The 13,671-nt window shown below is 31.4% G+C and overlaps 3 protein-coding genes across 4 annotated transcripts; 1 reads left to right on the top strand and 2 right to left on the bottom strand.

The window, feature by feature from the left end:
• The first annotated feature begins 1,702 nt into the window (after window positions 1-1,702).
• LOC126687298 (glutamine-dependent NAD(+) synthetase-like) lies at window positions 1,703-5,295 on the top strand. The gene is made up of 12 exons (XM_050381815.2): window positions 1,703-1,810; window positions 1,897-2,102; window positions 2,275-2,580; window positions 2,660-2,987; window positions 3,209-3,343; window positions 3,432-3,600; window positions 3,686-3,821; window positions 3,902-4,040; window positions 4,126-4,302; window positions 4,392-4,655; window positions 4,763-4,891; window positions 4,978-5,295. Exons 2-12 carry the CDS (start codon window positions 1,909-1,911, stop codon window positions 5,095-5,097), a joined length of 2,097 nt encoding a protein of 698 aa, XP_050237772.1. The 5' UTR covers window positions 1,703-1,810; window positions 1,897-1,908; the 3' UTR covers window positions 5,098-5,295.
• LOC126687299 (UPF0548 protein At2g17695) lies at window positions 3,092-7,856 on the bottom strand. Of its 2 annotated transcripts, XM_050381817.2 has the most exons (6): window positions 7,750-7,856; window positions 7,561-7,650; window positions 7,306-7,482; window positions 6,851-7,049; window positions 6,053-6,253; window positions 3,092-3,365 (listed from the first exon to the last, which is right to left on the bottom strand). In XM_050381817.2, exons 2-5 carry the CDS (start codon window positions 7,617-7,619, stop codon window positions 6,071-6,073), a joined length of 618 nt encoding a protein of 205 aa, XP_050237774.1. In that variant the 5' UTR covers window positions 7,620-7,650; window positions 7,750-7,856; the 3' UTR covers window positions 3,092-3,365; window positions 6,053-6,070. The 2 variants fall into 2 exon arrangements, with proteins under 2 accessions (XP_050237774.1, XP_050237773.1); XM_050381816.2 differs by lacking the exon at window positions 3,092-3,365 and having other exon boundaries at window positions 5,898-6,253.
• A 1,258-nt stretch (window positions 7,857-9,114) lies between these two features.
• On the bottom strand, window positions 9,115-11,167 carry LOC126653456 (oil body-associated protein 1A-like). Its single transcript, XM_050347354.2, has 3 exons — window positions 10,969-11,167; window positions 10,081-10,484; window positions 9,115-9,593 (listed from the first exon to the last, which is right to left on the bottom strand). The coding sequence occupies exons 1-3, from the start codon at window positions 11,085-11,087 to the stop codon at window positions 9,418-9,420; spliced, it is 699 nt and encodes a 232-aa protein (XP_050203311.1). The 5' UTR covers window positions 11,088-11,167; the 3' UTR covers window positions 9,115-9,417.
• Between the last annotated feature and the right edge of the window lie 2,504 nt (window positions 11,168-13,671).

Here is a 13,671-nt window from a genome sequence, read left to right as displayed (position 1 = left end):
ACACCAAATTAGCAAATAAACAAAAGCCATCTCTCAATTCTAGCACCGTCATACAAGTTGAAAGCCATTTCAACATTATCGGCGCGTCCGTAGCAATCAATCATATAGTGGAATTTTGATCCATTTTCCAGAAATAATTTAGAACGATGTCATTGTTTTTGTGCAAGTGACATGGAATTTTATTCATAAAAAAAGTGACATGGAATTTAAAAGGCCCGACTGCACACAAACTTAGCCCACCCTCTTTATCACCTGAACAAACAAATTTTTTATGGCTCATACTTTTAATAGCATTGATAAATAATTACAATTCAAATTCACAAAACTCTCCTTAAATAGTACAAATCACTCAACTCTGCACAATAATCATCATTAATTTCTAAATGGCACACACTATCAGTATCAAAACCAAAGAAAAAGTAGCACCAATCAAAATAAGCTCAAAGCTTCACTTGGATAAAACAACAAACACTTGGTGAGCTATCTCATGTTTAGAACAGACGAAAGAGATTTGATTAAATATTCGACTGTCAGATTCACCGATCTCATCATCGTCACTCTCAACAATCTCGACGTTGTCGTTTACTCCAAGCGAACTCAAAAACTAGCAGATTACTTCTACCAACAATGGCCAAGTAATGGCAGGCCATTAAAGGAAGAAAAAGACCGTGTTGAGAATAACATGTTACCTAGAAAAAAGAAGTTGTACATTTCAATATATTGAGCGGTAAAAACATCAAATAAGAACGTGAAAAAGAAATGAAGAAGAAGAATGTCGTATTTTTGTGGCGAGCCATGCCCAGTCGTATTAGTGAGATTATTTATGTGTTTAACTGTGGTGGGTGTAATTTCCTCTAAATTTTTACTTTTGAGTATTGTCTAAAGTAAATGACATCTTCAGTATTGTCTATCTTTACTTTTGAGTATTGTCAAAATATCTCCTATTTTTCACTTTACTAACATCTTCAGTATTGTTAGCTTTGAAAAAAAAAAAGGAGAACATCTTCAATATTGTCTTAAACGTGTTCAAAAAGAAAAGATAGACAATGTCAATCTCAAGCTGCCACGTAACGTAATGACAGGTTTTAATTTCCCAACTCCTGTTATATAGTGTTTGTACTAACTATAATTGAACATATGTTATAAATGGTCCTTCAAAATATGTCCTATTTTGCACTTCAAAATGGTAGACCGCATACCTTTTTTATTTATTTGTTATTTTAAACATGTGCACATACAGTTTCTGATAAAACATATTAATTGGTCCTCTTTCAACATTAAAAGACAAATTAGCATTTACCCTACAAGGACACATTAGTATTTACCCCAAAAAAGACAAATTAGATACTACTAGAACTTTTTATTGGAGATTTTTTTTAAAAAAAATTGAAGATTTTATTTTACAAAATAAAATAAAATAAAATAAATCATAGGGTATATATGTAATATAAAAAAAGGAAAAAAATTTAAAGTTGAGTAGGGCCTTAATTTCAATATATCTGTTCAATCACTGGATACAAAAATATAAATATAAATTTTAAAATTATAACATGTGATGTATAAGTGAGTGGGGATTTTTTTAAGAAAAGTATCACATCGCTTATTTTCATAGACATTCAAATCCCCTTCAAGAAAATAAAAATATAAACTATATTAATTTATAGGCACATGTGATATAAAATATATTTATTATTGCCGAAGAAGTGGTATAAATAGGCAGAAACTGTTCCAGGCGAACATCACACGCTTCTTCTACTTATCATAACATTGCACTTAGCCTCACAATTCAAGACACATTCTTCACTTGACGGTAAGCATAATGCTTCACTGGCTTCATGTTTTTTGTTGTATTAATTAGTTTCAGAATAATAAATGTTTATATTTTGGTCATTGAAGGATTAAGAGAGAATGAGAATATTGAAAGTCGCCACCTGCAACTTGACACAATGGGCTATGGAGTTTGATAACAATTTGAAGAACATCAAAGAGTCCATCAGACAGGCTAAGGAAGCTGGTGCAGCTATCAGACTCGGTCCTGAGCTCGAAATCAGTGGCTATGGCTGTGAAGATCACTTCCTTGAGCTTGATACAGTCACCCATTCGTATGTTTCTTCATTTTAACTATATTATTATTCCCTCCGTTTCATTTTAGAAGTCTCATTTTGTTTTACACAGTTTAATCAAGCATTATATTGTTAGTTGTTCGACATTATATGTTTATTTGTTCACGCTTCAAGTCTGATAGAAATTTAATTTTGTGGGCATAATATGCAGATGGGAATGCTTGAAAGAACTTCTGGTGGGAGACTGGACGGATGGAATATTATGCAGCATCGGGATGGCCGTGATCAACGGATCAGAGCGTTACAATTGTCAAGTTTTGTGCATGGACAGAAAAATCATAATGATTCGTCCCAAGCTGAGGCTCGCAAATGATGGAAACTATAGGGAGTTTAGATGGTTCAAAGCATGGAAACAAAAATACCAGCTTGTTGATTTTCAACTCCCAGCTGATGTAGCCGAGGCCATTTCTCAAAAAACTGCTCCTTTTGGCTATGGTTATGTTCAATTTTTAGACACGTGAGTATATTTGTGTTCATTGATTTTGTATGATTAGTTTTGAGTGTTTGCAGCAAATTAATGTTTTGTTTCTATTTAGTGCTGTTGCTGCTGAAGTTTGCGAAGAGCTTTTCTCTCCAATCCCTCCGCACACTGAGCTTGCGCTTAACGGAGTGGAGGTGTTCTTGAATGCGAGCGGAAGCCATCATCAGTTGAGAAAGCTGAATCTTCGTGTTCGCGCTTTGGAATCTGCTACCCAAACTCTTGGAGGAGTTTATGTGTACAGTAATCATCAAGGATGTGACGGTGGTCGCCTTTACTACGATGGATGTTCTTGTGTTGTTCTCAATGGAGATGTCATTTCTCTGGCATCACAATTTTCTCTCAAGGATGTTGAATTAGTGACTGCTCAAGTCGATTTGGACAAGGTAAATTTATACATTTATAAATCCGCTTACTGTTTCAAGCAAGTAGTATGAAAATTTTATCCAGTCAATGATTTCCGTTTCATATATATGTTGAAAATATGACGTTTCGGAGATGAAACTTTATTTTAAAGTAATAATCCTAGCAACAACATTGTTTTCGGTATATTTGTGTTTGTGCTACACTAAACAAAAGAAAAATCCGGTGCTAATATTTCTTGCAGGTTACTAGTCTACGCGGATCTGTTATTAGCTTCCAACAACAATCCAAAGGCGTATCAACAGTAAAATCAGTACAAGTGCCTGTCAATCTGTGTCGATCTTTAGAGCGACAAGTATCCCTTTCGAGCCCCATTAAGGTTCGCTCTTATTAATCTTCACCTGCAAAAGAAAATTCTGCTGCTAATCAAGCTCAATTGCTTACCATGATATTATATAATTTTGCAGATCAATTATCACTGTCCTGAGGAAGAAATTGCACTTGGCCCTGCTTGTTGGCTATGGGATTACTTGCGAAGAAGTGGAGCTTCTGGATTCTTACTTCCTCTTTCCGGTGGCGCAGATAGCTCCTCCGTCTCTGCCATTGTTGGCTCTATGTGTCAACTTGTTGTCAAAGGTTCATATATACTAAATAATTTTTCAAGAAACATATGACAAACTGTAAAATTCATTCCTGATTCATTTTCTTTTGCTATTTGCAGAGATTGCTGGTGGAAATGAACAAGTGAAAGCCGATGCAGTTCGAATAGGATGTTATAGTGATGGACAATACCCTACAGATCCTAAAGAATTTGTAGGCCGAATATTTTACACTCTCTTCCTCGGGACAGAAAACAGGTCGGAATTAATTTTACTCGATTTTTTAATACAAATATTAACATTGGATCTAACAAAGTGTTGAATCGGTGTGCTTACAGTTCCCAAGACACAAGAAACCTTTCAAAGAAACTAGCTGCCGAGGTTGGTTCTAAGCATTATAATCTTACAATCGACAGCATGATTTCACCACTCGTCACCTTCTTTCAGGCACTAACAGGCAAACTACCACGTTTTGCGGTAATTATACAAAATTCATCCGTATATATTTGTCTCTATATATACATCATATGCCAATCTCAGAACATCGGTACCCGCCCTGCAGGTTGATGGAGGTTCTGAAGTTGAGAACCTAGCATTGCAGAACATTCAAGCAAGAATCAGAATGGTTATAGCATTCTTTCTGGCCTCACTCTTGCCTTGGGTTAACAACAAACCAAGATACCATCTTGTTTTGAGTACCTCTAATGTTGACGAATCACTGCGCGGTCACCTTACCAAGGTACTAACAGTAAAATCATACCATTACATAATTGAAGTTCGTTTCAGTTTGATCGATGGTGCTAAAATGAAAATCTTTTCCTTGTGCAGTACGATTGCAGCTCAGCAGATTTAAATCCTCTTGGAAGCATGAACAAGACTGATATTTGGGCATTTATGCGATGGGGTGCTGTGAATCTTGGTTATCCAACTTTAGCTCAAGTAGCAGATTCTCCTCCAAGTGCTGAATTGGAGCCTATTCGTCCCGACTATAGACAGACCGATGAATTAGACATGGGAATGACTTATGAGGAACTCTCTGTTTATGGAAAGTTGCGAAAGACATTCCGTTGCGGTCCTTTTTCAATGTTTAAGGTATCTCATCCATGAAAACTTTGCTCATCAAATGCTTTCAATGTCTCTATATTATGTATTGCTTTCAAAATCTAACTTTCTTCTATCAATGGTATATCTTGATACAGAATCTGTGTGTTGAATGGAGTTCAAAATGTAGTCCGTCGGAGGTGGCTGAAAAGGTCAAACTTTTCTTCTATTATTATTCCGTCAATCGCCACAAGATGACAACATTGACACCTTCCTACTACGTTGAGGTATAAATCAATATAATTATCTCAATAACTAATCTATAATTGACACCGTTCAAGAAATTAACCTCGGCATATCCAAATTCTTGCAGAGTTATTCAGCAGAGGACAATAGATATGATCTCCGCCAGTTCCTATACAATATATCATGGCCATACCAATTCCGAAAGATTGATGAACTTGTTCAGAAGTTGGAAGAAAACAAAGTATAATCAACTACCCGCATGCCATTGGATTCTACTGCAAGTGCACATCAATATAAAAGCTTTGGAAATTTTAAATTCTTGCCCAAGAACGAAATATTGTGTGGAATTCTAAATAAGGCTTGTTTGTAGCCATAATTAATTTTTCATCTTTTTTTATAAACTTATGTTATCATTTATATCATTAATGTCAATTGTAAGTGCTCATGCCATGTCTTTAAGCTTTTGCTACCAAACTTTTCTCATTAATTTTCCTCTACTTTTTATTCTTTTTTCCTTCTTTGAATGCAACGTCTAATACTTAATCGATGAATGTTAATGTTATTTTTCTGAAGAAGAGGCAGTGTAACTAAAAGATTAATATGCTGAAACTAAGTATATGCATGTAAATTTTAACAAAACAAGCATCACTTGACTGAGTGATGATGCTTTGAAGAAGAAATCTAGATTAGCTGGCAGCGGCATCGTTATCCTACAAGGCGGGTGAAGATTAATATTGATGGAGCTTTTAGTTCAATCACGGACATTACGAAGGCTGTAGGTGTTGTGAGGGATGACTTAGGTAGATGGATGGGAAGTTTTTCAATAACAATCAGAGAAAAATAGAAACAGAATGAGTGATAAATATAATTATTGTTTATTTTTTGTCATTACATCTTTTAATTATTGTTTATCTTTTATCATTAAATTTTCCACATGGCTAACGCATTATTGGTTTGTTGCACGTAAGTATATGACATAGCGCAACGGTTGTGTTGTATAAAATTTTCTTAAGGAAGCCAAAATAGAAACAGAATGAGTGATAAATATAAAGATCTGAACATCTGTGTCCTTGTTATTGATTTAAATAAAGATTCAAGTTTCGTGTTTATAGATGGTAGGAATTCACATCAAGTCTAATCCTGATTAAAAATAAGGTAAAATAGTTGAAACTATTAACAAAAAAACAAGTGTTAAGACTTACAGTTGATGTTACATGAATTTATGGAGCATTCATATGTTTTAGAACTGCCTCGGCGGACTGATTGGCGAAAACTTTCTGCCTGAATTTCACGTACGGGTACGCAATAAAGCTCAGAAAGTTGGCAGGTTTTGAAAAGGAAAGTATCTCATACCATACTTGATTTTTCTCATCCATTTCAATTGAGAAACGCTCTTCCCCAGCCTGCTTTGCAGCAACATTAGGAGCAAACCAGTTACTGTGAGATCTTTTACGTTCTAAACTGGAGTTAGCAGCAACCCGAAATCTCTATCTAGACAGTATGAAGTACTAATGTAATGCAATTCCCAGCTAATGAAGCACATCAAGGACACTTGCAAACATATATAATATTTCAAACCAAACCAAAATGGTCAGTCCGGTTTATATCAAAAATAAACTGATATTTTTTTCACTTTTAAAACCAAACCAAATCAAACAACCAAAAATTTTTAATAATGTCAAAACTGAATCGAACCAGATTTATTGATTCAGTGTTTGCACACTGAAGCACAACATTTCTTGCAATTCACATAAAGAATGCAACAAGATGATTTGGAGGACATAAGTTAACTCAGAATATAATCTGCAATACAACACTCTAGTTAAGCTAATTAATTCCAAGCAAATACAAAATAAAAAACCACATTTTTTTATAAAATAAAGCAAACAATGAAAGTCCAATGATAGCAGTAATTAAACTTGAGTCTTGACAACATAAAAAAAACAATAGCAAAGCATCCTAAAATATCCAAGCTTATAACTAAGCATAGAAGTACTAACCAGCAAGTGACCCTGAAGAGTACCGCTACCGAAACGAAACGAAGCCGCACCCTTTTTAGCATTTCCACTGTCTTCAACATAAACCATCTGAAGAGGCATCATAACCCATGGCAAAATCTCCTTATTACAAACACAAAACTTCACCTCACTTCGAATCGGAGTCTTAGAGTCAACAAACGCCCAATTCAATCCAAAATGCCTACAAACACAATCAAAGTTCAGTACAAATTATCAATAGCAATCGTCAAAGGTAGCACGGACACAGGAAACACGACCCTTAGACACAGACACAGCGAAACAGTATTATTTTAAGGTTTCCTATATAAAAGAATAAAGTTTTATGTCTGAAACGTTTCCTAAACATGACACGTTCGATTGAATGATTTGTCCGTGCTACTCCGTCATTTGTTTTCGCAATATATACATATAAAATAAAGATTAAACAACCCACAAACCTCCAATTTTGAAGACCAAACTTGGCCTTATCAAAAGAATCAACACCAGACCCGAGTAAAACACGAGAATGGTTTATAAAGAACCCATCTTTAGTAAGTTCAGCATCTTCTTTAAGGGAAGTTACAGGTTTAGCAGTAGCTCCCTTGAATTTAGTTTTATAATTAAAATCAGTTGACCTGAAATTCAAATGAACAATAAATAAATAAATAATGAACGGAATTAAGAAAGAATTAGAAGGGGGTTTAGCTAATTACTTGGATAAGCAATCATTCTGCTGCTGAAGAGAAGGCCTAGTCCAACTCAAGAAAACCATTTGATTCTTGAAATTACTATCATTAATTGACCTTCAAAGAGATTAGCATTAATTAATTACAATTAAAATGGATTTGAAAGGGTGATATAAGAATCTGAGAAGTGAAATTCAAATGTAAATAGTTAGTTACCTGTTGGGGATTTATTGTAAGCTCTTAAATTTTCAAGTGAAATGCAGTAGATAGGTCGCAGATTTTTTCAATTCAACTAGATACTCAAAACAAATTTCTAATTACAGTGTTAATTTTTATTTTCTCACTGAGTAACAGTTAAAATATTTTTATTAAAAAATATCTAATAAATAAATATCATATCTTTTAATGAACTATATATTAAATTTAAATAATATAATATTTTATTTAAACATTAATATTCCCTCATATCAAATATTAAATAAACATTACAAACTAAACTATTAATTGGTTTGAGATTATCAATAAAAAAATTATATATTACTTTGTTTCTTTTTATCTCACTCACTTTCTTCTTCTTTTTATGAGTTTCGGAAATATTTTCATTCATAGGTCCAAAATCTATATCTATAAAATAAAAAGTCTGAATTATCCATTCTGCACTATGCAAATAAAATATTAAATTAATATTAGATAATTAAATATTAAATTTAAAACAATAGTAAATAATAGTATATAATTTCAATATTATTTTATTTGTTTTATCTATTTAATTAATATAAAAAATAACTAATAGACGAGGATGTAAATTTTTAAAAATACAAATAATAAATAAGATGTGATAAATGTTTAAATATATAGTAGAGTATTAAATGTGAAATAAATATATAGAGAATAATATTTTAAGTGAGAAAACACACTGATATGGTTTAGAAAACCATACGAATGAGCAATATCTCAAATGCCGCAAACGCATGATAGCAAACTGATAGATCGTAAGTTAAAATTCTTTTAGAGACGCTCTTCCTGTTTAGTGTCTTCGCTTGGAAATGTTTTTAGTTGTGCAAATTGACAGCTGCTTCACAGTTTCATACATAGATATTTGGATCCTTAAATTTATGAGTTGTGTGATTATATAAATTAAATTTAACATATGCTAGTAATTTAGCTCATGACTCTTCAAACCAGTATTAATTATGCTAGATTCTCTTATATTTTTATGTCTTACTAGTTTAAAAAATTACCAATTTTATGTATTTTATATACTAAACTAATTTTGGTAAAGTTAGACACTAATATTTAATTTTTCATAATTTTAAATACCGAATAATTTTTCATCAGAAAAATACTAATATATACAAATCACTGAATCAGCATATTTCTAACTGAAATTTATTTGGTATCTAAAATTACAAAAAACAATAGTTTATATATTAATTATCAAAATTAGAAATCGTGTTAAATTTACAAACCCCCCATAAATTTTATGTAAGTGTACAAAATACCAATTTTAAAATGAAAAAGAAGTGAATTGTAAGATTAGCAAAATTATGCTACACAATTTTAATTAATTTAAAGTAGGCAATTAATCACTTTTTCTTTCTAGGTCCGCCCGTCACTTGTACAACTAACACTGCATTTTTAAACCTTTCACAACACGAATATAGTAATATTCCAACATTACAAGTAGTAATATTCCAACATTACAAGTAGTAATATTCCAACATTACAAGTAGTTTTCGACGGATACATCGACACGACAACACTGTATACTAACAAAAGCTGTAGATACCACATATTCAGACCACATAAAACATACTGTAACTGTACTTATTTATATCCTTTGTACATATAGGAGGAAATCATATTTGTTGTATGTACCAAGTCTCACACGAAAACTCGAGGAACGGAGTCCACGGGCTTACAATCGACCTCTCTTAAAACTGTCCGTACCCCTTTTCCTGAACCATTTGCCAGCGGATGTATTCCGAGATCAGGACCGCTCATGTAGGCTCGATGCTCCCTTTCTTTTCCAAAAGATACTCCATAACGCTTCTCCACTTCTGAAAATTGTATACAATGACGTTTAAATTTCAAAATCGAGCATATATAAAATTAGTATTCACCTCATCTCATATCGCTAGCAAGAACAACGACAAGCATAGTCCAATTTTGATGCGATAATGACATCAATTATCAGTTTAGTAGTAGTACTAAAGTTCATACAAAGAACTAACAACTGCTATAATAGGACAATTACTATTACGAGCCATTAAAAAGATCAATTTTTTTACAATTCAAAATTTAATACAGCATTATCATACAAAACCATAGCATTAGCAATGATAATTGCTCAGTTTTCCGTCACCGTATAAACAACAATTGTATGAATTTTTACAACCACCATCCATTTTTATAAAATTAAGAATTTGGCAGATTATCGTTCTTCAAAATGCATGCCTATATATAGTAACCGCTATAAATCTTAATATCTATTTGTAAATTCTTTATGTCATAATGCATAAATATTCAAATTTATCAACCAATTACCTCGACTAAGGTTCTCATCAAGCTGGCCATCTCGAGTTATCGACATCATCACCTGAGGGATACCAAGAGGAAGATTGTCACCCTTATCAACCTGCCAGAAGTGAAACGTTTTTCCATACGTCTTTGCAACTTTCTCGAGATCTTGTCTTTGTATAGTCCCGGGAACTCCGGGCATGAACAAAATCCCACCTTTCACTTCATACTCGTGTGAATGCCAAAGCGGCTTCTCAGCATCTGGCAGTGTCATAAACAGAGCCTCCGAGATGATATATTCCAACCCGATAAGCTTAGCGTCCGGTTCAGGACTATCGTATATTAGACATTGTCGCATTTCCTCATTCTGATGGCCACAATAGTGATGTGATTCGACTTGGCGGGTCATGTCGTCTCCATAAAAATGGAACCTAAAAATTCATATCGGGTGTTAAATTGTTTTTGAAACATTAATTTTTTTTTTGTAATTTCTTTCTAGTCGCACAAATTTTAATTTGTTCTAATTCAAAACTAAATTTTAACACTGTAAGTAACTAAAAAAATTATAGTTTTAGATTAAATTGAATTTGTATGACAATAAAATCTTAGTGTTTCCTCAAAAAAATAAAATTGTCATAGAGCTCTAAAACTAAAATTTCATTCACCCCCAAAATAAATTAAAACAAAAATTTAATATCCAATAATAATATTTGAGAAAATACATCTTGTCAAAATCTAGTTGCTACGTAAAATTTATTTGAGCTGAAATTATTTTAAGAAAATTCTAGTCACTTATAATTTTAAAATTCATAATTTATATAAAAACAAATTAAAATTTCATGACTAAAATTAAATAACATAATTCATTAATAAATATATTAACAAATGAGAATCATGAGAGAACAGGAGACTCACGCGCAGAGGTGCTGGTGAATTTTCTTGACGGGGCCGAACGATTGAACTGCACCTGTAGCAGTCTCAAGTATAGTCACACTAGCCGGAGTTGGCTCGCCGGGGACTTCAGGGTGCTGCATATTACTGCTGCTTTTTTTCGTTTCTAATAATTTGTTTCAAATTAAGGATATGAATGGATTAAATTCTTGCATTTGAGAGTTTGTATAGTCGGGCTGGGTTGCATGCAGAGATTACTCGTGGCAGGTCACACGACAGATGAAGCTTGCTGGTGTTGCAACGTGGTAATATACGTGGCTGATGAGGAGGAGTTTCTATTTAATTTAACTTTTTTTTTATTTATGGTTGGCTGATTATATACAAGGAATTTAGGATTATAAATTAAATTGGTTAAGATCTGCTTATTCACGCGAAATTAAAATAAAATTAATATTCTTCTTATCTTCAGAGCTTAGTTTGAATTCGTTGTAATGACTTTATACTGTACTTCTTTTTCTATCTAATTACTATCCATTTATTAGCCTTTGGTAAAAAAAAAAAATTACTATCCATTTATGGAAAAAAAATTAATATTTATAAAAGAAAAGTTTTTTTAAAAAAAACAAATTTTATGTGTAAACTAATAATATAAAATATTATTGACTATCTCCAATACTAATATTTTTATACTAAATAGAAATCAAATAATTAATAGAATTAAAATAATAAAATCAAAATAATATTTTATATAAATTTAAACTTGATAAGTTTTATAATAATATTTTTTTAATAATATTTATATTAGGTAAAAATAAAATAAATTAAAATATTAAAAATTAAATCAATATTTATATAAATATGAGTTTATCAAAATTTTATATTAATTTTTTTAACAGATTGATAAAATAAATAATTTGGAAAAATTAATAAATTAATATATATTAGAATATTATAGATATTAGAAGTTAATTATAACATTCATTGAAATAAATATATTTAAATGAATGATTTAGAAAAATAAAAACTGATGAAAATGCTTTACTTGTTAAAAATCAATGAAAAAATTCTGTTTATAAAAAATTAATAAAAAAATTATAAACTAATCATATTCACGCATTTATATAATTATTTAATTTAAATAATAATTCAATTTGTGAAAAAATAAAATATAATATATTATTTGTCAAATAGGTTAGCAAAGTTTAACTAGTATTGTGAAATAACTTTTTAAATAAACAAATTATAGTCGTGTGGGAGTCGAAAATCGAACTCCGACATCATGCACTGATGAAGGACTTGACCATTAGGTCTTGGATTTCTCAGATGAAATAAAAAATGAACAAAGAATCACTTTACTCCCTGAACTTGGCACAAAATATCAAAAACGTCCAAATTAGCAAAACGGGATCACTTTTACCCTGAACTTGTAAAAAATGGTGGTTTCGGTTTTTTAAGGTGGTTTTTGATAAAAAAAAAGTTTAAAATGGTCCTTATTGTTTTTAAACATTTTAAATTAATACCTAATAATTAAAAAAAATAAAAATTAATCCCTTTAATTTAAAACTTTATATCACAAATTAACCCACAAATTTCATTACATACAACAAATTAACCCTCAAATTAATTTTTTTAACAAAAATAAATTAATTTTTTTTAATTTTTTTTAAAAAAAAAAAAAAACAGACTCGGGGTCTGTTCTTCTTCCTCAAGAACAGACCCCATGGATCTGTTCTTCCAAAAACAGACCCTGGGTCTGTTCTTCAAAGAATAGACGCCGGAGCTGCTGCTCCTCAGGAGCAGCAGCTCTTCTTCTCCGGCGAGGAGCTCTTTCTCGCCGGAAATTTAAAAAAAAATTGATTTCTTTTTCTGAAAAAAAGTTCAAAAAGGCCCCTGGATTAATTAGGAGTTAATTATGATTAATTAGTATTTTGGAATCTCACTCTCCAATTTAGTGCCACATCAGCATTGGGGGGGGTTTTTGAACCGGTTTTGCCAAGTTCGGGGTAAAAGTGATCCGGTTTTGCTAATTTGAACGTTTTTGATACTTTGCGCCAAGTTCGGGGGGTAAAATGATCCTTCGTTCAATAAAAAATCTACCTATCCATTGTTTTTACATTGAGGTCTCCACTAGCAAAAGGTCTCTTATTTAAATTTGAAACTCATGAGAATATCTATTTAATATAAATATTTTATTTAAATTGATAAATTTATTAGAATAATCTATTAATACTAAAAAATCAAAAATATTTAATGTTTTATCTAAGTTTTTGACAAGAAAAAGGTCATATGTTAACTCAAATTAGGAGCGACTACTATTATAAAAAATTCAGAAAAATGGTTCAACCAAGTTGAAAACTATAAAAATATTACTTTGGTCATCTCAATTAATTAGAAATATTGACATATTTTTTTTTTTATCAAAGATAGGCCTAATTTACTTGTTAGCGGGGTTAGTGGGAGTTAGTAGATAATTTATACTCCTTTTGTCTCATTTTAATTGAAAAAAATTTTATTGCACATTATTCAAGAAATTTTAGTAACTTTACTTTTATATTCTCATATTATCAATTGAATTGTGAATTGATTAGTATGATATAGTTTTGCCTTTTATATTTTTATATATAATTTGTTTCATAATTTTAGTCTTTTGAGAATCGAATATTTAGCAAAGAGGAGGTGTTTTATTATAAAATGTACGCTCAATTAATAATGATGCATACGTATTTA

Source organism: Mercurialis annua, linkage group LG6 (genome assembly GCF_937616625.2).
Source record: "Mercurialis annua linkage group LG6, ddMerAnnu1.2, whole genome shotgun sequence".
Taxonomy (NCBI): Eukaryota; Viridiplantae; Streptophyta; class Magnoliopsida; order Malpighiales; family Euphorbiaceae; genus Mercurialis; species Mercurialis annua.
The sequence above is the reverse complement of the archived record's forward strand: the minus strand, read 5'-3'. Positions and strand labels throughout refer to the sequence as shown.